This window comes from Mauremys reevesii, linkage group 6, assembly GCF_016161935.1.
Source record: "Mauremys reevesii isolate NIE-2019 linkage group 6, ASM1616193v1, whole genome shotgun sequence".
Taxonomy (NCBI): domain Eukaryota; kingdom Metazoa; phylum Chordata; order Testudines; family Geoemydidae; genus Mauremys; species Mauremys reevesii.
Window position 1 is genome coordinate 95,165,934 of NC_052628.1, and position 25,819 is coordinate 95,191,752.

A 25,819-nucleotide genomic window follows, 5' to 3' on the forward strand; every position below is an offset into this window, starting at 1 on the left:
AATATCTATATGATTCTTTTAAAACACACACATTAAGAACGGCTACTGCTTCATAATCATGGTGCAACTCTGATTTAAGGCAACAGGTTGAAAATGTTAGTAGTGTTTTTTAGTACTTGCAGTGGAAAGGCTGCAAACAATAAATGGTCTTTTCTGTTTAGTCTTCATTTAGTTGGGTACCAGCTGTTTCTACGCACAGGGTAAAATAAAAAAAAAAACTACTTGCAGTAGCTTGCAGACACAATGCAACTAAAGGTCCTATACTGAATGCTTAATTCTGTACATTTGGAAACAGCTGGATGTTGAAAACAATTTGATAATGGAGATCTGCATTTGCTATTCGCTATACAAAGTTTGGGGGTGGGAAGTAAAGGGAGGAGGAGTGAGGTTGGGATGGGGAGGACAGGATGCAAGAGGAGTACAAAACTAACTCCAAATCTAAAATTAACATCTCTAAGCTTATCATTGTCATCAGTAGGTATTTTTGCTATGTGGATTCTGAAATAAAAATGACTGAATACCACACATTTTGCTAATATTTTTATGTTCTTTTGTCCATAATGAACATCATGGAGGGAACTTTGCATTGAACTTCAATGTCATATTGAATCTTAGAGTTGGGACCTGAAGAAGAGGGAAATTAAGGCACAGTGGCACATCCAGACAGGAAGGATGAGGCAACGGTGTGACAGGGATTAATATCTTTTCTCTGACTTCAGACCGAAGGTTCTTTATTATTATTTCTGTTATGGCAGAAAGGAACTCCAGTCAATTTTTTATTTGGGCCCCACTATGCTAGGCAAATAACAGAGGACAATCCCTGCCCCAGAGAGATTATAACCTAGATGCAACAACTGAACAATACAGACAGATAGATAGTGGCAGGTTCTGAGAAGATTAAGTAACAATGAAACATAGTTTATCACAAGAGCTGAAGTCTCAGTACCAACCTAAACAATGCCGATTTTTTATTTGAAATATTCTTTTCATTTCAAATACAAGTGACAATAATTATGAAATGGATACATCCTAAGGGCAGTATGAATTGTTGGCCTTTGCTAACAAAAAGCATTTAATCAAGGCTGCCTTTATTGCTTATTTGCCTTAGTACATTTATGAGCAGAGATTAATACTTTGTACAATATGCATTAGAAAAAAAGTAAGTCTGATCATTATTTTCCTTTCTAAGTGTTAGCCTAACTCTGAAAACGGGTGGGGGCGGGGAGGAAGGAATGACGATGTGTTGTATGCTAATAAATTCAAGAGATGTAGTATTTTAATTTGTAGCAGTTCTTTCATATGTCTCCCAGACAGCGTGTACAGGCTGTTATTTCTGAAATGATTTTGTGTGTGTGTGTGTGTGTGTGTGTGTGTGTGTCTCAAAAGTCCTTCAGCAGAAGACAGGCACAAGCAAAATCATACCCTAACTGAGAAAAAAAATCAAACTTAAAAAGGGACATTAACTAGAGGAGCTCTTGGGTTGGTATTTAAACCACAGAAATGTAAGAAATATGCATGGAAAATTTCTCTATTAAGGTTAACTTCATTTTACAAAATGTTCTCACACATACGTCCAAAGAATTGTACTGGCTCAATTTTTATTGCGGAATAGAGGCTCTCTATATAAATTACATCAGATAAACTATGCCTGCTTAAATTTGCCAATGAAACCACTCCAGTTTTTTATTTAAAACACAACATGAACCTAAGACTGTTAAAGCAGAAGTATTTAAATAATTTGGAATTCCTCAGTATAAACATCAATTCCTGGGATTTAATTAAATACTGTTTCATATCTAAGAATTAGCAGTTGAGTTCATCACAGAACTTTTAGACACAATTTTTTGGTAGAAAGATACAGTACTGTCTTAAAAGCAAATGTAGTTCTCTAAATTTATTCATCCTTCCTAAAATATTGGGGCTCAAATATCACTCAGGTTTGAAGCAAAAAGGGAAAAACAATGATGAAAGCAAAGCTAAAAAAGTCCACTGTCACAGATCCTTTGGTTTTTGGTGGGCCTAAGACACCTAGAATTGTTCCACAGGTTTTTTCCCCCTGAATTTCAACAGAAACAGATTATTTCTTTAAAAGAAAATAATAATGTGCTGAACTGTTTGAAATCCAAGCATTGTAGCAGTAAGAACCTGAAAGTGAAACTGACTAAACAAAAGTGAAATTAATTTAAGTGAATTTCCAGTATTAAAGTAAAAAAAAATTGTACAAATTAAACAAACAGCTTAACTCATTACAAACAAACTAGATTTTTAAAGTTCTCATGTTTAATATACAACATATTAGTAACATAAGGGACAAAACCTTTTTGCATTTAACATATGATCTTAAGCGATAGTGTCTCAGCCAAATGTCCTTGTTCCTTCTTTGCACCATATGTAAGTGAAAACCTGGCAGATGGAAATGTTACAGGAAGTTATTTCAATATTTTTGATTCTCTAAATATCACTATCACCCTCACTGCATAGAAACAACCCAGCAGATACAATCAAGTATTGTTTTGATTTGCACTGTTTCATCAAAATAAACTTATTGCTGAGGCTTTCAGGCTCTTACAGGCGAACACTCAGAACTGGCCTTCAAATGTGTCCCAGAATCCTTAGCACTTACAGCCCCCACACTTCAAAACAATTTCCACGGGAATCAGTGGAATGGTGTATAGGTCACTCTTGGTGTCAGAGAAAGGCCAGTTAGTTACAAGTGATTCAACAAATCAGATTCAGCAGAAAATAGGATGTAGGGAATGGAAGTTAGTTTGAAAATCCCCAGCAACTGTAGGGACTCCCCCTCTGGGGCTAGACACCCCAAAACAGGGGAAAAAACTGATGGGCTCACATAAAAGTGACAGCTTGTTCTTTTAAAACCTACTTCCGGATAAAATGATAAAATATTATACATCTATCCACATTTTACATGGCTGTAAAGACAGAATTAATAGACGTGTGGCAAGATTTGCATTCACACACATTTCTAGGCTGAGAACAAGCATGAGGAATGTCAGCACAAAAATTGAAGAAGTCATTAAGCTGTCATCTCACCTATAAATATACTGTAATATTAACTGTAATCATATCTTGCATTTTAGCAAAATAATTCTACAGACTAAGAACTTAACATGGGGAATATGATACACTCCTTGTTATATTGCCACACTTGAAGCAATACATTAAAAACAAAAATAGACAGCTGCTTAAAAAATTAACAGAGCACCCAAGAATGTACATTAAAAGATACCTTGACCAAAAAAGCGTGGTAAGTAATAATATATGCCAATGCCAACATCAGCTACTAAATATCACTATACAGAATGTTAGAGAGACAAGGTGGGTGAGATAATATTGTTTATTGCACCAACTTCTGTTGGAGAGGGAGACAAGCTTTTGAGCTTACACAGAGCTCTTCTTCTGATCTGGGAAACATACCATACTTAAAAAGTTTCACAGGTAAATACAAGGTGGAACAGATCATATAGCACAGGGGTCGGCAACCTCTGGCACACAGCTAGCCAGGGTAAGCACCCTGGGGGGCTGGGCCAGTTTGTTTACCTGCCACGTCGGCAGGTTCGGCTGATCGTAGCTCCCACTGGCCACGGTTCGCCGCTCCAGGCCAATGGGAGTGGCAGGAAGCAGCGTGGGCCGAGGAATGTGCTGGCCGCCGCTTCCTGCCGCCCGCATTGGCCTGGAACGGCAAACCACAGCCAGTGGGAGCCGCGATCGGCCGAACCTGCGGATGCGGCAAGTAAACAAACTGGCCCAGCCCACCAGGGTGCTTACCCTGGCGAGCCGCGTGCCAGAGGTTGCCGACCCCAGGTATAGCGTAAGTAGTTAACACACATTTCAACAGGCCATTTAAGGTGAAGTGGCCCATTAACACCCCTCCAGTCATAGGGGGCAAAATACAGTTGGGGAGGTTATACATTGTTATAAGAAGCCATAAATCCAGTGTCTCTATTCAGCCCATGATTTTTAGAGTTCTAGCAAAGTTATGAATTTAAGCTCTGAGGCTTGTCTTTTGAAAGCATTGTGCAGATTTCCTTTGAGGATGAGGACCGATCAGTCAGATATAGTGATCGCTTTGTGAAAAGCGTTCAGGGTCTATTTGTCTTTTATCATTTTTCCTCTGTGAGTTTATTTGAGAGTACAGTGATTGTCTGGTTTCACTCACATAGTTGCTATTGCGGCATTTAGTGCACTGGATGAGGTACACCACATAGAATAGGTATGCGTAGGACCCATAGATCTCGAAAGGTGCATTGTAGGGGATGTTGATCATTGTAGCAGTGGAGATATGTCTGCAGGTTTTGCATTTGTTGTTCTGACAACAAATGCAAAATGGTCTCATGCCATTTTGAGTTGGTGTTTTCCTGGTCTGGGGGAGCTTGCTTCTGATGAGCTAGAAGAGGTTGAGGGGTTGTTTGAAGAAGAAGGAGTTCAGGAAAGATTTCTTTCAGGATGGAGTCTCCATAGAGTATGGGTTGTAGTTGTTTGATGATAGCCCGTATGGGTTCTGGTGTGTGGTGACACACGACAACTAGGGGTGTACGGTAAGAGGGTGGTTTTATTTCTGTATTGTCACAGGTTCTCTGAGGGTATTTGGGTGGCCTATTCCATAATGCAATCTGTTCCACCATGTATTTAGCTGTGCACTCTGAATAAATTTCCCCAGACCTGAAGAAGAGCTCTATCTAAGCTCGAAAGCCTGTCTCTCTCACCAACAAAAGCTGGCCCAATAAAAGATACTACCTCACGCACATTGTCTCTCTAATAGCCTGGGACTGACATAGCCACACCAATACTGCACACTATACAGAGTAGAAATGTAGGTGAGGAGAAGAGTCAATGGGACCTAGGTTTTCATGTAGTTTTTTCCACATGTTAAACAGAGAAATCAAGACCTTAAACTGCAAGCTGATAGATCAATTACATGACTGCTGAACATATGAAAGTACTTAAGTAAAAGGGATTGCTTATTGTTTACTATTCTTTCATCAAATTTCCTATAAGCATTAGCATTATTACAGTGTGCCATATTTCGATTTATACTAGACATCATTTTTCAGTGTTCTGAGTGGTGGTTTACCGGGCTCACTCTCATTAATATTATCAGCTAAAAGAAAAGCATTTTGTACACAACCTAAAAATGTGTTTCAAATGAAAACCTCAAACCTTTTAATTACTCGCTATATAAAAAGCACAGATATGACAGATTCAGCTTTCTTCATTCCCCCTAAAAACTAGACTGGAAATCATTCATTACACCTTTGTAGCGGAACATTTTCATATAGATTTGTGAAATTATTTGTTAGGTATAGTTGATATCTGATCTTAAATATTAGGCATTAGTAACAATTTTATATTTTTTCTTTCTAAAGTCAAAGATTTTCCTATTTAAATAATATTGATAGCAAACCTCAGACCTATTTTGCAGAAGTATTTATGAGTGTCGCACCTTATAATCCTAAGTGTTGCTAAGCAAACTAAATTTAAATGAGTTAAATACATTTAAATGAAGGAAAGTGATACACAAATATATTAAAACAAAACTAAAGCTGAAAGTAAAATAGCCAACTGAAGGTACAGCATAGCAAACAATATACTATGTATCCTGCATGCAAAAAATATATCCACATCCTTTGAAAAACAAATTCAAAATTACTATCTATCTATTTTTTGATTTGTGCAAATGAAGCTGATCCCTTCGGGTGGGTACCCATGTTATAGAGATAAAATAATTAAACACAGGATATTTACCATGTTAGGAAATGGCCAATAGAAAGTAACACTTGATATTCAAAAGAAAAAACAAAGAGTATCTTTAAGTGCAATACTGAGGCAACAAGTAATTTGTATAATCAAATAAGAAATTGCCTAACCTGTTTTCCTTAGTGAGAAATCATTCCTGGATTGATTTCTAATTAAATAAATATTCTTAGAGAACAAAAGAGAAAATAAAGTGCAAAAGATTATCTTTGATGATTATCTTTAAATTACAGCCAAATGGGCTCCCGTACAATATTTGACTTTTAATGTGCTATCTTTTTAAATGGACATGCTGTTTGATAGGCATTTGTTTGTTCACATTCACCATCTGCACTTCTCTGGTTTAAAGTACAAGATTAATATTTTCTTATTAGGCTCTCTGATTCAAAGGGAAACCAAGTATTGATCTGTCATGGATCAGATCCTGGATCATTTATTTGATTTTGAAATTGCATGAACTAGTTAGTAATTCTTTTTTCTGCATATTTGAAAAGAAAAAAGCACACTCAATGAGACAGGGCAGCCTCTCATTTATCTACTCCAAGTTCAGCAAATACTAACAGATATAAAAATTAGGTTTAATGACAACTAAGGATGCATGAGGTCCACAAAACCCATCCAAATCCTTGAAAGCATGGAAACAATTTAAAGGAAAAACTCCAGCATTCCTTGCCACCTTCAGTGTCGCCTATAATACTGTTGATAACACTCTGCAATGCTCCATAAGACATTCATCTCCATTTCCAACACATACCAAAAAAGCAATACATACCTAATTTTATCCAATTCAGTCTGTTACGTAAAAAAAAAAAAAAAAAAAAGAACACCTTACTCTGTTATGCTTATACACTCTTGTTTCCATAAACTTGACTGTCACATTGTCCATTCATTTGGAAAGTTATTCTGATTTAACACCATTAAGGTTTTGTGTGTGAAAGACTTGGATTAAGTTGGGACACTTAAGCTGGCAATCAAAATGTGGCCACCCACTGCCATTGTACAGCATGCACAGCAGGGGTCTGTTACGCAGTGAAAGTGAAGTTTAGGCAATCCTTCCACCAAAAGCTTGACGCCATTTTTTGAAAGCAGGCCCAGAGTATGCCTGTTGCTTCAAAATTCAGGTCTCCTGTGCCGTGGCCCTCATATTTAAATCAGATTTTAATGTTGCTCAGCACCCACTGTAAAAACAAAGATATGCAATACAACATTCTTAAGAGCAATGGGAGTTGTTGAACGCTGAGCAGTTTTAAAAATCTGGCTCTTAAATTTTAGTTTGGTATTAGCAAGAAATATATTCTCAATCTAATTAATTCTACTGTTGATATCATTAGACCCACAGGATAGTACATACCAAGAAACAAGAACATTTTGTTAAGCATTAGTGTGAAGACAAGCAAAAGAGAATAAGCTTTAAAGCTTAACAGACAATAAGATTCATATTTTATATACCCAAGTATTATAATCCACCATTTCACAGGTTCTCTGCCTTTCAAAGTAATAAGATGCCAATTAAGCTATGGAACACTCACAACTTGTCAAGTAAAGCCATATTACCATATTCTGCAGCTTCACATTTTATACTGGCACACGAAGCTGGTATTGAACTTGCATTTCTTGGTAAGGTGTGAGAGGGTGGGATAAGGTGGAGACAAATTTCTTACACACCATCCTTTATTACAACAGCCCTCAAATAATCTCCCTCACACTGTTACACGAGTGGGCACATAGAAGATACCTTGGAAGTACACTGGAGCACAAAGAGGTGCCAGCAGGAATAACAACAAAAGTACAATATTATCTTAAAGGAAAATTGAAGTGATATAATTTAATCGCTTGTTGTTACAGAGGTGTTTAGTAATGCTCCAATCCTGAGAGGTGCCGAATGTCTTCAACACATCATGGTCTCTTTCTCCCTACTTCATTCCCTATTCCCTCCACCACCTTCCACCCCAAAAATTCTTCATGTCTTCCACATTCAAGGACAGTTTCAAACGGCAGAAGAATTAAAATTCTATTACCCATTCCCTCCTGCCCACCTATATCACTTTTAGTTATATCATACAATCTTTAGTAAATGTTATCATTGCTTAACTTTTCAGATTGATTCTTCCATGTTTTGACTGCAGCGGCATCATCCAGAAATATGCCAGTTTAACCCTAATAAGGCATCAAACAACACTGAGTATGCTAGATGAGGGGAATAACCTTGAATTTTCAACCACAGACCAGAGAAGACAAATAAAGGTTATTGGTGCCATGCACTGTGATTTAACCACCATGCAGCTGAACTGCCATACATCACACTGGAAATTATCAGAACTTTGTTTATTCCTTATATTATCTTTAAAATACTTTAAACTCCATGTCTCAAAAATCTCAAGACCAAGATTTAAGATTTGCTATTTATAGAGTTGCTCTTTTAGAAAACAAATTGCATATAAGTGAGAATCAATTGATGGATTCTCCAAAATCTGAAGTCTTTAAATTGAGATTGCACATTTTATGCTCTAGTTCAAGGGTTCTCAAACTGGGGGTCACGAGGTTATTACACGGGGGTCGCGAGCCATCAGCCTCCACTCCTAACCCCATTCTGCCTCCAGCATTTATAATGTGTTAAATATATAAAAATGTATTTTTAATTTATATGGAGGGTCTCACTCAGAGGCTTGCTATGTGAAAGGGGTCACCAGTACAAAAGTTTGAGAACTACTTCTCTAGTTCAATCAGAAGTTATGGGATTGATGTAGGAATTACTGGGTGAAAATCTATGACATGAGTTATGCAGAAAGGCAGAATAGACTGTCATAATTGTTCCTTCTGGGCTTTAAATCTATGAATTAATGAAAATTGTTAGAGTTATCCAGGAATCACTCCACAGACATCCATGAAAAAAATTAAGTCCCTCAGTGTTAAGTGTAGCTAGTTTTACACTTTCCAAAAGAATGTGAACTGCAATGAACCATCTCCTGTCTAGTTCAACAATAACCCACACAATAATAATAATTCAATTCTTGGACAGTTGCAATCACTTGTGCTCATTCTTCACAATGCACCTTAAGCATGTAGTAGCCAGGAAATACATTAACAGCTTACGAATGCACAGCTCTGGTATAGTTTACTGTTTTTAGAATTGGTTTGCAACAACATAAGTGAATTCATGTAGGGCTAAAAGATTATCTTGTGGTTAAAACATAGGACTAGGAGTAAAGAAACCTAGGATTAATTTCCAAAATCCAGACTTCAAAATAGGTGTGCAAGTTAGAGTTCTACAGAGGATGGGTTGTTGACGTTCTAAGAAATTACGGGCTGCAGCCCGTAAACTGGCAATAGACAGCACTCACCCATCCCACCAGGATCTTCTGTAGAGAACTCAGCATCACAGTTTATCTCTTTTTAAAAAAATGAAAAGATTATTCCTTGTATTTTGGTGCCCCAAAGAGCTGCCTATCTAAATTATGTCCAAACTGAGCTTAGTGCAAATTGATGCCTTTTAGAATTAAATTTTGTACAGCTAGGGAAGAAAAAGAACAATCCCACTGTCCAGAAAAGTAGCTGTACATGTTAGCATTCTTACAATTTGCTCCTAAAAAATTCACAAGAGAAATACAGTCAATATATTGATAACACCACACTTTAAGCTTTCCGTTTGTTTTTTGTGAAGTGAGGTGCCATTGCTCACTCACGGGATGGGGGCGGAAAAAGTACGATCTACAGAATATCAACAAGCTTAAGCTACAAGGAAGGGAGCAAACTCTCAAAAACCGCTATCCATCCCAAATACATGCAGAAATAAAAAGAGAAAGAGAGAAGATATTACTTGAAGAAAGCAAACAAGTGATCCTACAAGTAACAGTCAAAGTCCTCTCCAGAGACATCTCTCTAGGATGCTGTGGAAAGTGCAAAGCATTTTGTTTCCTTCCTTGTTTTGGAGTTGGTACCTTGGGCTCCAGCCCTGTAAGCACTTATGTACATGAATAACTTTACACAACTCAGTAGCCTTAATGTCTTCAAAATGACTACTCACTTGTACAGGATTAATCACATACTTAAGTTTTTGCAGAATCCCCCTATAGTTTGTAGCTAATATTCTTGATGGTGGTGAAACAGGCTATTTCCCTCCAGGCTGGCTATTGCCAAACAGGCACACATTATTGCTTTCAACTTTATCCATTTATCACCCTTACCACTGAGGAAGGTGAAGGGGAAAAGGGGAAAAATATTTTTAAAACTGTCCTTTCATCATCTTTAACATGTACAAAAAGTTACCTGCTGTTACAGCCAATTTAAAATTGTTGGATACATGCCCAACAGTAATAGTACAAAGAAATAAAACTCCAGTCCTCAAAGCAACATTTACAACCCCACTTTCCCATAACTTCTGGTTCTGTAGTATGTCTGCTTGGGAAACACTGTCAAATGTAGAAACACAATAAAATAAAGTTTGTTAAAATAAAAACAGTTTTGGGCACCTCCGAGTGTGTATCTGTATTCCCTTGTTTGCATGTTGTAGTTCTCCTATTCATTCAGTCCTATTTCCTCTTTTTAAAAAATCATATTTCCTTTCCTTTCTTTCCCTCCTCTGTTCACTTAAAGACTCCGGGACCATCTTCTCCTTCATCTTTTACCCCCCTGTTTTCGTCATCTCTGACATTCCTGTTTCTCTCATTCTGATCTCTCCACTTACTGGTTTCTTTATCTGCTTCTAATGTCCTGTCCTTCTGCTTCTTATCCATAGGACTTGAACCTGCAATCTGATCCATATGGGTGGACCCACACAGAGCCACACACTGACTTCTATGGGTGTCTGTACTGGTATGAGGAATTTGCCCACAGAGAGCGAATTGCAGGATTAAGGCCATAGTCAGTTCCAGTGAGATCAGTCTCCATGCCTGTACAAACCTTGGCCTCTCTGCTGAGACTAACAAAGGTACCAATGGAGTGATGATTGACTGTTTTACAATATAGACACTTATCCCTTAGAAATTGGATTGGTACTGCCAATCTATTGAAGAAGAGTTTTGGTCACTATTCAAGTATCACTGATCAACAGTAGGTTAATGGCTCTGTATTGCATTAGCAATCCTCTAAACCAACAATTATCCCTCCATAATTATTATTAATTTGTATTACCTGTATATATTTGTATTTCAAGTGTATAAAAGGTTGTTACAAGGAGGAGGGAGAAGAATTATTCTTCTTAACCTCTGAGGATAGGACAAGAAGCAATGGGCTTAAATTGCAGCAAAGGAGATTTAGGTTGGACATTAGGTAAAACTTCCTGTCAGAGTGGTTAAGCACTGAAATAAATTACTTAGGGAGATTGTGGAATCTCCATCATTGGAGATTTTTAAGAGCAGGTTAGACAAACACCTGTCAGGGATGGTCTAGATCAGGGGTGGGCAAACTTTTTGGCCCGAGAGCCACATCTGGGAATAGAAATTGTATGGTGGGCCAGGAATGCTCATGAAATTGGGGTTGGGGTGTGGGCCGGGGAGAGAGCTCTGGTTGGAGATGCTGGCCAGAAATGAGGAGTTCAGGGTACGGGAGAGGGTTCCGGGCTGGGGAGTGGCATGCTGGGGGGAGGGGGAGAGAGGGCTCCAGCTGGACTGGGGCTCTGGGGCAGGGCTGGGGATGAGGAGTTTGGGGTGTAGGTGGGTGCTCTGGGGTGGAATTGAGGGTTCAGAGGGCAGGAGAGGGATCAGGGCTGGGGCAGGGGTGCAGGCACCGGCTGGGGGTGCGGGCTCTGGGGTGGGACTGTGGATGAGGGGTTTGTGGTGCAGGAGCGTGCTCCAGGCTGGGATCGAGGGGTTTGGAGGGCAGGAGGGGGATCAGGGCTGGGGCAGGGGTTGGGGTGCAGGCACCGGCTGGGGGTGCGGGCTCTGGAGTGGGACTGTGGATGAGAGGTTTGTGGTGCAGGAGGGTGCTCCAGGCTGAGATCGAGGGGTTTGGAGGGCAGGAGGGAGATCAGGGATGGGGGGGGGGGCTAGGGCACAGGGAGAGGCTCAGGGGTGCAGGCTTTGGGCAGCGCTTACCTTAAGTGGCTCTTGGAAGCAACAGCATGGCCCTCAAAGGTGCATCCAGACAGCTCTGCACACTGCCCCGTCTGCAGGCACCACCCCTGCAGCTCCCATTGGAGCGCCGGAGGGAGCCATGGGAGTATGTAGGAACCTGCTCCCTGCCTGGAGCACCGGAGTGGGGCAAGCCCCAGATCCTACTCCACCGCAGGAGCTTGAGGGCCAGTTTAAAATGGCTGGAAGGCCAAATCCAGCCTGCAGTTTGCCCACCCCTGGTCTAGATAATATTTAGTCCTGCCATGAGTGCAGGGGACTGGACTAGATGACCTCTAGAGGTCCCTTCTGCTCCTATGATTCTATATAAAATAATCCTTTAATATCCCCACAAAATGTTGTTTAAGCACTCAAATATTGTGTATATAAAATACTTATATGGCTCTATCACTGTAGCATCTTAGCATCTCACAGTCTTTAATGTATTACTGAAGCACAGTGTAACTAAGGCCTGGATCTGCAAAGGGATCTGCTCAGTGTTGCAGTGACTAACTTTTAGACATCTAGAAAATAACTGGACCAACAACGAGATCCACAAAGCCTGAATTAGGTTCCTTGGTTCCCAATGCAATGAAAAGGGAGAGATAGGCACCTAAGAATAGGATCCAGAAAAGCCAGCATGCTAGGGGGGAGTCACCTAAACAGGGCAATGGGAGATGCCAACTAGAGGGCATGCCCTAAGCCCCATCCCCCTCACGGAGTTTGATGCCTAAGTCTGTGCTGCAGGGAGGCGCTTACCTCTGCTTGCGATCCACAGCTAAGAACACCTCTCGGAGTCAGGTGATTTAGACTCCTAAGTTGTTTCTTCCAAAAATGAGTGGGATGTCTGCTTAACTCCATGCCAAAGGGCCAGGCGCAGGGACTGGAAGTGCCATTGGAATTTGGGATATTCTGATGTGGGTCTCGCTCAATCTCTCCTAGTGGAGTTGTTCCACTTTAATTAAATAAATTAAGTAAAAAATAATTGGGCAAGAGAAAGAGAATCATTCTGCAGTCCAGTAGTTAGAGCACTCACCTGTTCAAATCTTTTCTTCTCATCAGGGGGATACTGAACTGGGGTCTCCCACATCTCAGGTGAATGCCCTATCTACTGTGCTAAAAATCATAAGGGAGGGCCTCTCACCTCCCACCCCCTACCCCACTGGCCATTTTTGTGGAGTTAGGCATGCTCTGAGACAAAACAGAACACCCATCATCCCTCAGTTTGTGGATCATACTAGGTTTTAGATAGGAGACCAAAGTCCACACACCTAGAATAAGGCAGCCGTGCACGTGCTGGGAGGTGGAAACATAGGAGATAGGAGACTTTTACAATGGAAATTTAGGCACCAGCTAAGCGTGGGTTTGTGGAATGCAGTCCCTGTGTGGAACTGGCCCATAGTGGCATCCCCAACGTCACAATGAAAGTCTGTCACCGAGCCAGGAATGGAACCCATTTCTCCCCAAAACTAGGCTACTACTCTTATCACTGGACCATCCACCCTCCATAGTGTTGGTATGCTATTTTCATAACTGGCGTAGGGTGGCTCTTTCACTGTGCCTATTGATTTACTCATTTTATAAATCCAGAGACACAGACATTTCATTTGGGTTATTACAGGATGACTAATTTGGTCAAGTTTTATAAAAACAGTACACACCTGAAAAAGTCTTTAGACCCAACATGATTATTTTCATTAGAAAAGGGCTCCTCATCTTCCTAATCTTTTATCTTTTCATACAGTATTAGTGACAGACAGACTTGATGACAGACGGGAGTAAAAATTATACAAGATAAAGCATTAAAAACCTCAAAACAACATAATAGTTTCTGGTAAACACAACTCCTAGTTACAGCTGCTGTGGAAATATGAACAACAAACTGACAGCACTATGTTATTTGTTTTAAATGTTGGCTGTTCCTACTGTAAGTCATACAAATCAATGAAGGAGAGGAACTCTACTCTTTCTATGGGGGATTGCAGATTTCTGCAGTATTCATTTACACACTCTTCTTTGATATCTGTAGTACTGAGTAACTGGACCATTCTGCTGAGTGCTCAGTAAGATATAGTACCCTCAAACATCATTCGACTGACACCCAGATATCTTCTCTTACCATGCCTTCCTCATAGATGACTACAGTTTGCAGATGGCCTACAGCTAATGAAGTAAATGTGGTGGAAGATGTATTGCAAATCCAATCAATCAGTGTGTCACGTAGTTTTACTATTCCCATGCCACTACCATGGCGAAGAATAAGAACTCATCTTCTTTTATCACAGTCCAGCAAGTTTAATTCTTCAGTGGGGCAACTGACAAATCAAGAATGTCTCCACTCTGGAACAAATTGATTTTTACTTCCTGTGAAGGGTTTGATACCTTCTTTATAGGAAACAAGGTATATCTGGAGCTTTCTGACTAGCGCTAGCGAGGTGGTAAATGCCTTTTATATCATTTAGTGAGACAGAGGAGGTACCGAGAGCTTCATCTAACCACCTGGAAGTTGAATCCTTACCTTTGTTTACTGGTAGAAACCTTCCCTATAGGAGAGCAGGACACGAGCTCCCCTCAGTCAAGAAAGGATTAAGCCCCGATCAAGAAGATCTCTCTTGACATTACCAATCATAAATTATTAACCAGTGCCAATTCTTCCCGTTTTAAACAGTAATCTTACTGATTTTTATAGCCTGCTACAAATTCTCCCACTACAAGAACGTTGCCAAACATCAAGTTAATGTACACCATCCTAGACTTACATTTGTCTACCTTCTATAGCTTTTGGAACAAATACTTCCCATTTCCTATCTTCAATCTATGGAATATGTAAAATGATCACAAAACAAAGGCAACTAATTTTATTTATATCAGTGAACATTTATAGAGTTATTCAGGCTGAATGAGTATTGTGAACTATCCAAAGTCTTTTGCTCCTTCACCCATAAGGATATGTTGCTAAAACTCAGCCAGAGTAGGGGAGGAGAGCTCCATGGAGGGTGCTAGCTTATGCATTTTTTGACTTTGGCCTTGACCCTGCAAAGAAATCGGCATGCAAAGTCCCTTACGACTTCAGGGGACTTGACATAGGAATATGAATCCAATCAATAGGATCTTTTTGTAGGACTGGGAAATAACTTGTCATGTACGCTCTTTAGCCTTGTCTTGACAGGCAGAAGAGGACATTTTTCAATTGTCTGCACTCAATTGAGTTAGCTTAACACAACTGAAAATCCCTCTTAATATTCATTAAGATGTAAGCCTACACGTTTGAAGCCATGTCAACTAGACGTGTTGCAGTGATTGTGAAACTTTATTGGACGCAATGTCTCCAGCACATTGAGGATACTCCATTTCACCTCTTCTTTTCATTGAGCCCACATTTTGTTTTTTTCTGTGCTTTCTAGATACCTAATTGGAGGGTTAAACCCACCTAGATAAGTGCAAATTGGCAAACATACAACCTGAACAAGGTATAACTGGTGCTGCTGATTCCTAGCACAATAGAGGGTTAGGACTGCAACTTTATAAGGGATGTGTTGTGTCATCCTTTTACCAATATGGTTTTCAGCCTTGGAGTTTGGTTGGACCCATTGCTGCTTCAAGATATACTGACAGTAGCTTTAATTCATACTGGATTTTAGATCATTATTTTTGTATGTATTGTGGATCAGGGTCCTAGTGTGCTAGGTGTTATAAAAAACACACAGTAAGACAGACCTGCTATCTGTGGGTCACCAGGAAGCTCACCAGAGCTATTCATGCCTTTGTCTCCTCCTGAATTATTATAATGCAATTTACTTGAGATAGCCAATAGAAAATTCAGTTGTGTGTATTCTAAGGGAGGAGGGTCAACATTACCACATTAAACCTGCACTCACATCCCCTATTGGCTACTATTTGATTCTTGGTCATTTCAAGGCATTTTCATAAGGAATACTATTTTCTCCATGAGACCAGAAGCTTTATGTTGATATTCCTCTCATAGTGGTAGTCAAAACAAGGAAAAGGTGTGTTATTTACTGGTATATACTTTTTGTCCTCTTCTAGATTAACAGGAAAACATAACAGAATCGTATTTTCAAGAGTGGTCAACATTGATAATGGGGACCAGATTTTGAACAGAGCTCAGTACCCAGCAGCTTCTGCTGAGAACAATTTGATCTATTTCATATATTCAAACTTGTGTTATTTGTTTATATTCATCCTATAAAGGACAAATATAAACAAATAACACACATCTGTAGGTATAAAATTAGGTATAAAAGGCCAAGGCACAAAATGAGATTAAACTAGCCAGAGACATAAAGGGTAACAAGAAAATATTCTAGAAATACATTAGAAGCAAGAGGAAGACCAAGGACAGGGTTGGCCTGTTACTCAATGACAGGGAAAAAACAATAGCTGAAAACGTGGAAATGGCAGAAGTGCTAAATGACTTTTTTATTTTGGTTTTCACCAAAAAAGGTTAGTAGTAATTGGACATCTAACATAGCGAATGCCCGTGAAAATGAGGTAGGATCAGAGGCTAAAATAGGGAAAGAACAAGTTAAAAATTACTTAGACAAGTTATGTATCTTCAAGTCACCAGGGCCTGATGAAATATGTGCTAAAATACTCAAGGAGCTGACTGAGGAGATATCTGAGCCATTAGCGATTATCTTCTAAAAGTCATGGAAGACGGGAGAGATTCCAGAGAACTGTAAAAGGCTAAATATAGTGTCCATCCATAAAAAGTGAAATAAGGGTAACCAGGAAATTACAGACCAGTCAGCTTAACAGCAATACCTGGAGAAATAATGGAGCAAATAATTAAGCAATCAAATTGCTAATCCTAGAAAATAATAAGGTGGTAAGTAAAGGTCAGCATGGATTTGTCAAGAACACATCATGGCAAACCAACCTAATAGCTTTCTTTCACAGAGTTACAAGCCTTGGGGGGGTGGGGGGGAAGAGCGATAGATGTAGTATATCTTAACTTTAATAAGGCTTATGATATTGTCTCTCATGACCGTCTCATAAATTAACTAGGGAAATAGAACCTAGATGGAGCTACTATAAAGTGGGTGCATAACTGGTTGGAAAACCCTTCCCAGAGAGTACTTATCAGTGGTTCACAGCCAAGCTGGATGGGCATAAGGAGTGGGGTCCCGCAGGGATCAGTTCTGGGTCTGGTTCTGTTCAATATCTTCATCAATGATTTAGAATATGGCATAGAGAGTACACTTACAAAGTTTGCGGATGATACCAAGCTGGGAGGGGTGGCAAGTGCTTTGGAGAATAGGATTAACATTCAAAATGATCTGGATAAACTGGAGAAATGGTCTGAAGTAAATAGGATGAAATTCAATAAGGACAAATGCAAAATACTCCACTTAGGAAGGAACAATAAGTTGCACATATACAAAATGGGAAATGACCGCCTAGGAAGGAGTACTGCAGAAAGAGATCTGGGGATCATAGTGGATCACAACTAAATATGAGTCAACGGTGTAACACCCTGCAAAAAAAGTAAACATAATTCTGGGATGTATTAGCAAGAGTGTTGTAAACGAGACATGAGAAGTAATTCTTCCTCTCCACTCTGCGCTGATTAGGCCTCAACTGGATTAGTGTGTCCAGTTCTGGGCACCACATTTCAGGAAAGATGTGGACAAATTGGAGAAAGTCCAGAGAAGAGCAACAAAAATGATTAAAAGTCTAGAAAGCATGACCTATGATGGAAGATTGAAAAAATGGGTTTGTTTAGTCCGGAGAAGAGAACACTCAGTGAGGACATAAAAGTTTTCAAGTACATAAAAGGTTGTTACAAGAAGGAGGAGAAAAATTGTTCTCCTTAACTTCTGAGGAGAGGACAAGCAGCAATGGGCTTAAATTGCAGCAAGGGAGGTTTAGGTTGGGCATTAGGAAAAACTTACTGTCAGGATGGTTAAGCACTGGAATAAATTGCATAGGGAGGTTGATTTTTAAGGGAAGATTAGCCAAACACCTGTCAGGGATGGTCTAGATAATACTTAGTCCTGCCATGAGTGTAGGGGACTGGACTAGATGACCTTTCCAGTCCTACTATTCTATGATTCTGAAAATCTGGCCACTTACTTAGGTGCCTAAATGGGAGCTATTTGTAAGCAGAGTCAGGATGAGCTCTACCCTGACATCTGGTGGTAGATTATGGGGAGTGCGGAAAGAAGTTTCAAATATTCGCATTAGCATTTCAGTTATTTGCATGGGCACTCCCACCCCACTTAGCATACCGCAAAGCAGCCTGGGATGGTTATTTTCACAGCTATGGGAGCCCCAATTTCGTTGTTATTGGGGCAGGAGCAATAAAATGTTGTCATCCCGATTAAGTAAATGAGGAACTACAAAACTGTCTTATGATAGAGGGTTTCATTGTCAACTAAATAGCACTTGCTAGACAAGGGACATGGGTTCCAAAACCCAGTCAAGAGAGAGAGGCTGGGGACAAAGATCTGTACTTGGTGGTGCAGGTGCCTTGTGTGAGCCAGAAGCACCAGTTCCACCTATGCCTCTCTCCACTGTGGAATGTCAGAGTTAATTTTTGATTCCCTTAAGAATCTAAATGCAGGTTACTGAGCTGAATTCACTGGTACTGGGGCTCCCCTACTAAGAGCTGGACTTGCTGAGCTGAGAGCACTGAGTACTGTGCTAATGAGTGGGGGAGCCTGAAGCCATACTGTGGAGCAGAGCAGAGTGGAACAGTTTGTGCAGCCACTGGGTGAGTGAAGCCAAGCAGCTCGCAAGGACGGCTGGAGTGGCTCACAGGACAGCTGGTGGATCAGAGCAGCTGGCAGAGCGGAGCAGCCCACAGAGCAAGCGGAGCTGAGCTGTTTGCGGAGATGACTAGTGGAAGCAGAACCCCACGAAGAGGCAGGGCAGTTGGCCCCGAAACCACGTGAGGTGCCCCTTTCTACCCAGGCTGGGGAGGGGGAACCTCTGCAGAGAGACTCTTGAGCTCTGGGGCTGCACTGACCCGGGACAGAGACTTTTGGATTGTGGGACTTTTGGGACTGTGGGTGATTTGGGGGTTGCTGGACTAAAGGGCCCCGAGAGAAGGACATGGCCCAATTTGCTGGAGTGGGTTTTTGCTCACGGTTTGACCTATGAACTCTAGCTGAGGTATTTTCCCAATTTAAGGCTTGTTGTTTGTCATGTAATTAAACCTTTTCTGCTACACCAAGACTCTTGTGCTTGCGAGAGGGGAAGTATTGCCTCTTCGAGGCACCCAGGGGTGATTGTAAGATTTTCCCAGGTCACTGGGTGGGGGCTCGAGCTGGTTTTGCATTCTGTTGTGGGGAAGGGACCCCTATGTATTGAACCTGGCCCTTGCTGCTATCGTTTCGGCCCGGCAGAAGGGTTACATATTGATATTGAGCTCTGTTAGATATCTGGTCCTGAGAACAAAAAAAATCATGCTACCCTGTTTCTCTTGTTATATTGGCTTTTTAAACTTTTATGGTGCAGTAAATTCTTAAGCAAGAAGTTCCAATATTTTAGAATTTATGGTTGCTTCCATCTGAAAATAAACTATATCCCTTCTTACTTCACAAATTTAAAATAGTACCACAAGAAAACAGATCATGCACATACAGATATTCTACATGGTTAACGACAAAGGCCATGATTTAAAGTCATATGGTTATCAATACATATACCTCCCCTATACAAATCTAATCACTTCCAGGGGTTCTCAAACTGGGGGTCATGACCCATCAGGGGGGTGCAAGCTGTCAACCTCCACCCCAAGCCCCACTTCACCTCCAGCATTTATAATAGTGTTAAATATTTAAAAAGTGTTTTTAATTTATAAGAGGGGGGGGGGTCACACTCAGAGGCTTGCTGTGTGAAAGTGGTCACCAGTACAAAAGTTTGAGAACCACTGGCTTAAATTATATGCAAGACAGACTCAGCTGTGATTGTAGCCTTTCATAACAAAAAGTATGTATGTTTTTATACTGAACTCTGTGGGACTAATCACAAGTTTAAAGTCAAGCATGCATGTAAGTTTGCAGTGTCAGGGCCTGTGCTGCTGGCAGACCAGGTGCCAGCTCATGCCAAGGTCCCCATGACTCAACTGAACACTGACAAATACATAGCTGGAATCAATCTGACTCTCTTGTGTTAGTAAGGTTAAAATAGGTATTAGAATTACAAGAATGTGTTCAGACTTTATTGAATGCTTGTGAGTTGTTGCATACATTAATCTCACTTATAGAGTCCATATCCCATATTGTAAGGTAATATTTAAGCATTTGTATTGCAAGCCTGTTACATTATAAATCACCCGACAGGAGATAGATATGAACTAGTGTAAAATGCTGGTCTCCAAGATAAGGTGTTATGTCCTGCCCAACAAGAAAGGCACATGGACACCAGACTGACTACTGTGTAACATTAAACATTGCCACCGCTCCCACCACCACCACCAAAGATGATGATTCATGCAAAGGGATTCCTCCCATCAGCTGAGTTTGCAGCTCAGACTACATGGGGGAAAGGGAATGAAAACCCTTAACAAGAAGGAACTGTAATTGCTTGGACTCTGGGGCAAAAGGTTTTCTAGGCATAAGCAAGAGAATCCCAGGGCGTAGCCTGGATTAGCCCTAAAGGACATATAGGGCTTGTTTATTATAGATGCTACTATTGCTTTTTGAAACTTAAGATTGTAACTTATTTGTGTATGTATGTTTATCTGCTTTAACCTTGTAAATAACTCATCTCCTTTTTAATACATCTCTACATAGTTTATTAGAGGACTGGCTACAGCATTATCTTTGGTGTGCGATCTCAGGTTCATTTGATCTGGGGTAAATCACTGGTCCTTAGGGACTGTGAGTAACTTGAATATTGCTGTGATTCTTGATGTAAGGGACCATCTACCATAAAGGTAGGCTTACCTGAGTGGCAAGACACAATTTGGAGTACCCAAAGGGACCGTCTGTGATTCCACATTAAGGCTGTTATAGTGCCAAAGGAGTTTACACTTGCTACTTGGTTGGTAAAATCTAGGTATAGAATTCACAACTAATTTGGGGATTGTGCCCTGCCTCTCAGGTTGGTACTCACGCTGCTGAGACACTAAAGGACAGCTTGACCGGGCCTACATAGTAAAAATGTGTATACAGTGGTTATGTTCTTCTGAAAATAGAGAAATATCTTGACTATTACAGTCAACTAAAAATTGCATCTCCTGTATTTGTCTGAAAATGTTTATCTTATTGTTGCATGTAATGTCTAAGATTACAATAACCAAGCCTACAAGAACATTTTCATTTTTTTCAGTTTTACATTACATGAGATTTTCAAAAGCACTTGAAACCTTCTCTATTCCCACTGAAGTCAAGCCAATGGCAAGCACTTTTGATAACTGCACCCTTTGTATTTTGACACTATTTTCCCTGTATACTCTCTTTTGTTTTTGTTGGAGGTCTTTCACAGCAACAGGTGAGAAAAGTGGAAAAATATTATATTAAAACAACAAGAATGAGTACAGTAACTTGGGGACAGATGTAGTTGTCCAAAACCGAATTCATTTTTAAAAATTAAATTTCTAGTTGACAAAGTCAACTAAATTGAAAACCTGAATAGTTTAATAGATTTGTGGATTTTAAGACCAGAAGGCACCATTATGATAAATTAGTCTGACTTCCTGCATAACTCAGGCCCATAGAATTTCACTCCTTAACTCCTGCTTCAAGCCCGTAGCATCAGGCTGAGCTAAAGCATGTATTTTAGAAAAATATTTAAAAGTCTTGATCTGAACACTAAGTGATGAAACCCCAGGTTTCTAGATAAGCTGTTACAATGGTAAATTACCTTTCATTAAAATTTGCATCTTATTTCCTGTCTGAATTTCTCTAGCTTCAATCTCCATCCATTGGATCTTGTTATTCCTTTGTCTTCTAGACTGAAGAGCTTCTACCATCAGATGTATTCCATAAGATATCAGGAATCTGCAACCACTATGTCTGGTGTTCTCTAAAAATTAAGTTTGGCCCTAACATAATCAATATATTTAATTGTGTTTTACATTTAAACAACCAACCAAATATGCCTGTGCAGCATTTCCAGTTGAAACATGGCAATATCATGAAAGTGCATGAAAACCTGAAACTGGACTAGATTAGGAACAACAGTGAAGCTTGTCAATTTACCCTAGCTAAGAAAATATATACAAACTCCATAAGTAAATTAGATTTTTAGACTATTCCATAATCTTCTTTATCAGAGATGTTCTTTATTTTATCTTTTTTTTTTTTTAAAAATCACACACACACACTTTCCCCCTTGCTTGTAACTCCCTCGTCTGAGTACCTACAATACAGACACCTAATATTGCTTGGGGCAGCAAAAAGTTTAGTTTAACGTTTACATGACAGATCAAGGATATCTTTGTGTAAAGAAAGGACAGGTAACATCTCCTCAGGAGGAAGCAGAGGTAGTGGAAACCTGCCAAGCCTCACTCACTGAAAAGGCAAACTCACGCATTTTTTTTATAAATTTTATATCAGATGAAAGAGTTTGCTCTGTTTAAATCTCCCTCATTTAGTGGCAGTGGAGGCAGAAGCTGCGGAAACAGAAGTCAAGTTCTAGGAGAAGTACTAACTACTCTGTCCTTTGTGCTATCTATGGTGGGCTTTTTCATAGATCCATAGAGCTGGACGCCAGAGGGGATCTTTAGATAAGTCAGACTTTCTATATATCACAGGCCATTACATTTCACCCGCTTACCCCTGCATTCACTCTAATAAACTTGTTTTGCTAAAGCCTATCTTCCAGAAAGGCATCCAATGTTTATTTGAAATCCTCAAAAAAATGGAGATTCCACCATTTCTCTTGGTAGTTTGTTTCAATCGTTAATTACCCTTACTGTTCTTAAAAGCTTCCCACTGTTATACTACCAGCCATGTGACCCCTGATATATTTCCACCAGGGCAGTGGGAGCTTGAATGAAAACAAAATGCCAGTGTTTCATTTGTCCCTGCTCAGAACAAATCTAAACAAGTTGATAAAATGGCTTGCAGCTGTCAGCACCTTGTCTCTACTAGAAGTCCCACCAACAATACCACCAGTGGAGCTGCATCACTGCTAATGCAGCCATGGCAAATTTTAAGAAAAAAGCTCAGTATAGACAGACAGAAATGGGCCCAGAATTGTGTAAGGGAGAACTCCCACCTCCACACACAGCCATGTGTCCTTGAAGGAAAACTGCAGAGAAGACCCAGCCAGAGACTCCAACCACTATGGACAGAAGCTGCCAAAAGCTGGGACCTCTGGATATTCAGAGAACTTCTTACAGTTTTGACTGGACTTTCCGTCTCCCTGATGACTGGCTGTTTGTGAGGGAGAGGGAAGGCAAGGTTGGAGAAATCTCTTCAGCTTCATTCCAAATCTCCCCTCTTATCCCCACCCTGTCCCCCTTCATCTTCCCTTCCCCTTTCTTTCTATTTAGCTGATCCTCTCCTAACTAACTGTCCTCCCGCAAGAAAAACCCATGGAATGAACATGTTTGTCAGCATCACATTGTTCACTGTGCTTGCGTGTTCTACCTCTTCCCTCACTCGCTGTCCATCTTGTCTATTTAGATTGTAAGTTTTTTGGAGCAAGAAAACCATCTACTTCTCTGTGCAGTGTCCAGCACAACATGGCCCCATTCTTGTTTGGCCTTTAGGCACAACAGTAGTAAACATGATTTCAACAGAAAAGCTGCTCCAGGCATCTCTCCAGGGCAATGTTTACATACAGATTGGACTAGGCAACCACTCGCTCCGTGCTCTTCACAGATAGTATCATGTCAATAAACTATTCAAGTGTTTGCAAAGTGCAAGAATGACTGAAATCTCAAGTGTACGTGAGAAGCAATGGGTCATTTATCTGCCCAGGGTTGGGTTTCATACTGCGCTGAGGGATTTTATTTCCTGTAGACGCACATCTTAAAAGAGAGTTTGAGCGCAATCGTCCCATCACCACATCATACAATAGTGTTACTGTGATAGTCAAGGCCTTTCCTGATTTTTTTTAAACTTCTGTTTTACAAAAGGGACACCCGTGGCCCTGTGGGCACAAGGAAACCCAGTCCTGTCATCCACCTCTGGAGAAACACCACAAGGGGAAGCAGCAGCAGAAGCTATAGGTTAGGCTTAGCCTACACTAATATTTTTTCTCTACAACTCCATGCCATTGCTGTGACAGAGGCCATTTCTCCAGTGGCTGCACCAGTACAGAAAAGGTGCAAGCAGCTCCTGGCATTTTATGTAGAGCTCCTCTGAGTAGCAAACAGGGTAGTAACTAAAATACCAGTGCTTCTTCCACACCAGCACTCCCACTGTCCTTCCCACCAACAGCAGGGCTGTACTGGTGGGCAGGGACGGGTCTCAGTTTTGCTGCTGTAAATGCAGCCGGAAGCTGCCTTGCTTACTGTACTTTCCATAGTCAGGTTACCAGACCAAATGAAACCCTCAAAAACACCCAAAGGGAGAATGTCACTGGCAATGAATGGCGCTGCTCCAGACAAAATGACAGACAGACAGACACACAGACCGAATCAAAAATAACTGGTCAAAGTTTGAAATTTTGACTAAAAATGTTATTGAAAAATAGAATTTGGGGAAACGTTGACAAGTTTTGTTATTAGCAGGAGCCAGCTCCCAGCTCCCGCTCAGCCCAGGGAACTCCTCCGTCCCCCGAAAAGAAAGGCTCTGGACGGGCATTATTATGCAACCGTGTCAGTGCATTAGCAGAGCAGGGAGAGGGCTGGAGAGCCGCGTACCAGCGGAGCCCGGCACGGTCCCGGAGGCCTGGCGCGGAGTAACCGGGCTCGGCTGTAGAGGGGGAGGAGAAGAGGCGCCACTCACTCACCCAGCAGCAGCAGCTTGAGCTCCCTGCGCGCGTCCCGCTTATCCCGGCGCAGCTGCCGCTCAATTTCCGCGCTGATCCGCTGCGACTCTTTCTCCTCCGCGGATAAGCAGCATCCGGCCATGGTCAGCGCGGCAGCGGGGAGGAAGGAGCGGGGCAGGGGCAGGGGCAGCGACACCCGCCCGGCCGCACCTGGTCCTCTGCGAGCGCTGGCGGGCTCGCGCCTCTCGCCAGCCCCGGATCCCCGCGGCACCAGCCGCCGGCCGGCCGGCAAGGGCAGCGCGTCCGCAGGGCTCCGGAGCAGACGCGTCCCACGCAGGGCGGTGGCGAGGCGAACGGGGATGTGAGGGCCACGGCCGCGTCCCCACCGGGTGTCTCTCCGCCTCCCGCGGGAGCGCCGAGCCGCGCTCGGTGGGTTGGGCTCGCCTCGCCCCCCGGGCACTGGGCTCAGAGGCAGCGGCGCGGGGAGGGGCAGGTGCTGTTGTGTCTCGTTGCCCCTCCTCTGGTGCGTTAATATTTGCAAATGCGGCTGCGAGTTTCACGAGAGACACGCGGCGGCAGTGGGCGGGAGGAGCAGATCCCCCCGCAGGCAGTTGGAGGCAGTGGGACAAATGAAACCTCCGGGCCGCGGCCCCTCGTCTGGAGAGGGAGACAGGCAGAAAGGAAGGAGCAGCCTCCAGCCCCCATGGGCTGCTCTCGGCTCGGCTCTGCCTGCTGCTGCTGCGGGAGGCGGGGCGTCTGCCGCTGGCGGCGGGAGTCCAGCAGGACGCTGGAGCAAATGGCGCCTGGGATTTAATAATAATAATAAATTAATAATTAGAAAAAGGCTGGAGTCAGGAGCGGGGGAGGGGAGGCAGTGCCTTCAGCCCTCGGGAAACCCCTTCCCCGGGGGAGTTGTCTGTCCGTAGGTGACGCTTCCCCGGCTGCTCAGCTGCAGGCTTCCTCTTTAATTGAAATAGCCCTGCTCCGACAGGTGAGCGGCTGCTGCCTCCCTCCACCTCCCCAGCGGCGGGGCAGAGCAGGCGCTGCTGCCGGGCAGGGACAGCAAACCAGGCGCGAGCTGCTGAGCTCCGGGGTGGGGGACTTGCCTCTCGGGAACAGATCTTGGTTGGTTTCGCTTGCCAGCC

General features: G+C 41.8%; 1 protein-coding gene across 2 annotated transcripts in view; it reads right to left on the reverse strand.

The window, feature by feature from the left end:
- The window catches only part of LOC120407850 (guanine nucleotide-binding protein subunit alpha-14), a 55,118-nt gene extending 29,533 nt beyond the window's left edge, over positions 1–25,585 (reverse strand). Inside the window, exon 1 of one of the 2 annotated variants that reach the window (XM_039544082.1) lies at positions 24,696–25,566. In XM_039544082.1, coding sequence (XP_039400016.1) covers positions 24,696–24,816 — 121 coding nt within the window. In that variant the 5' untranslated portion in view covers positions 24,817–25,566. Of the gene's footprint in view, positions 1–24,695 lie in introns of both variants that reach the window. The other variant, XM_039544083.1, reaches the window with a different exon arrangement.
- Positions 25,586–25,819: the final 234 nt, after the last annotated feature.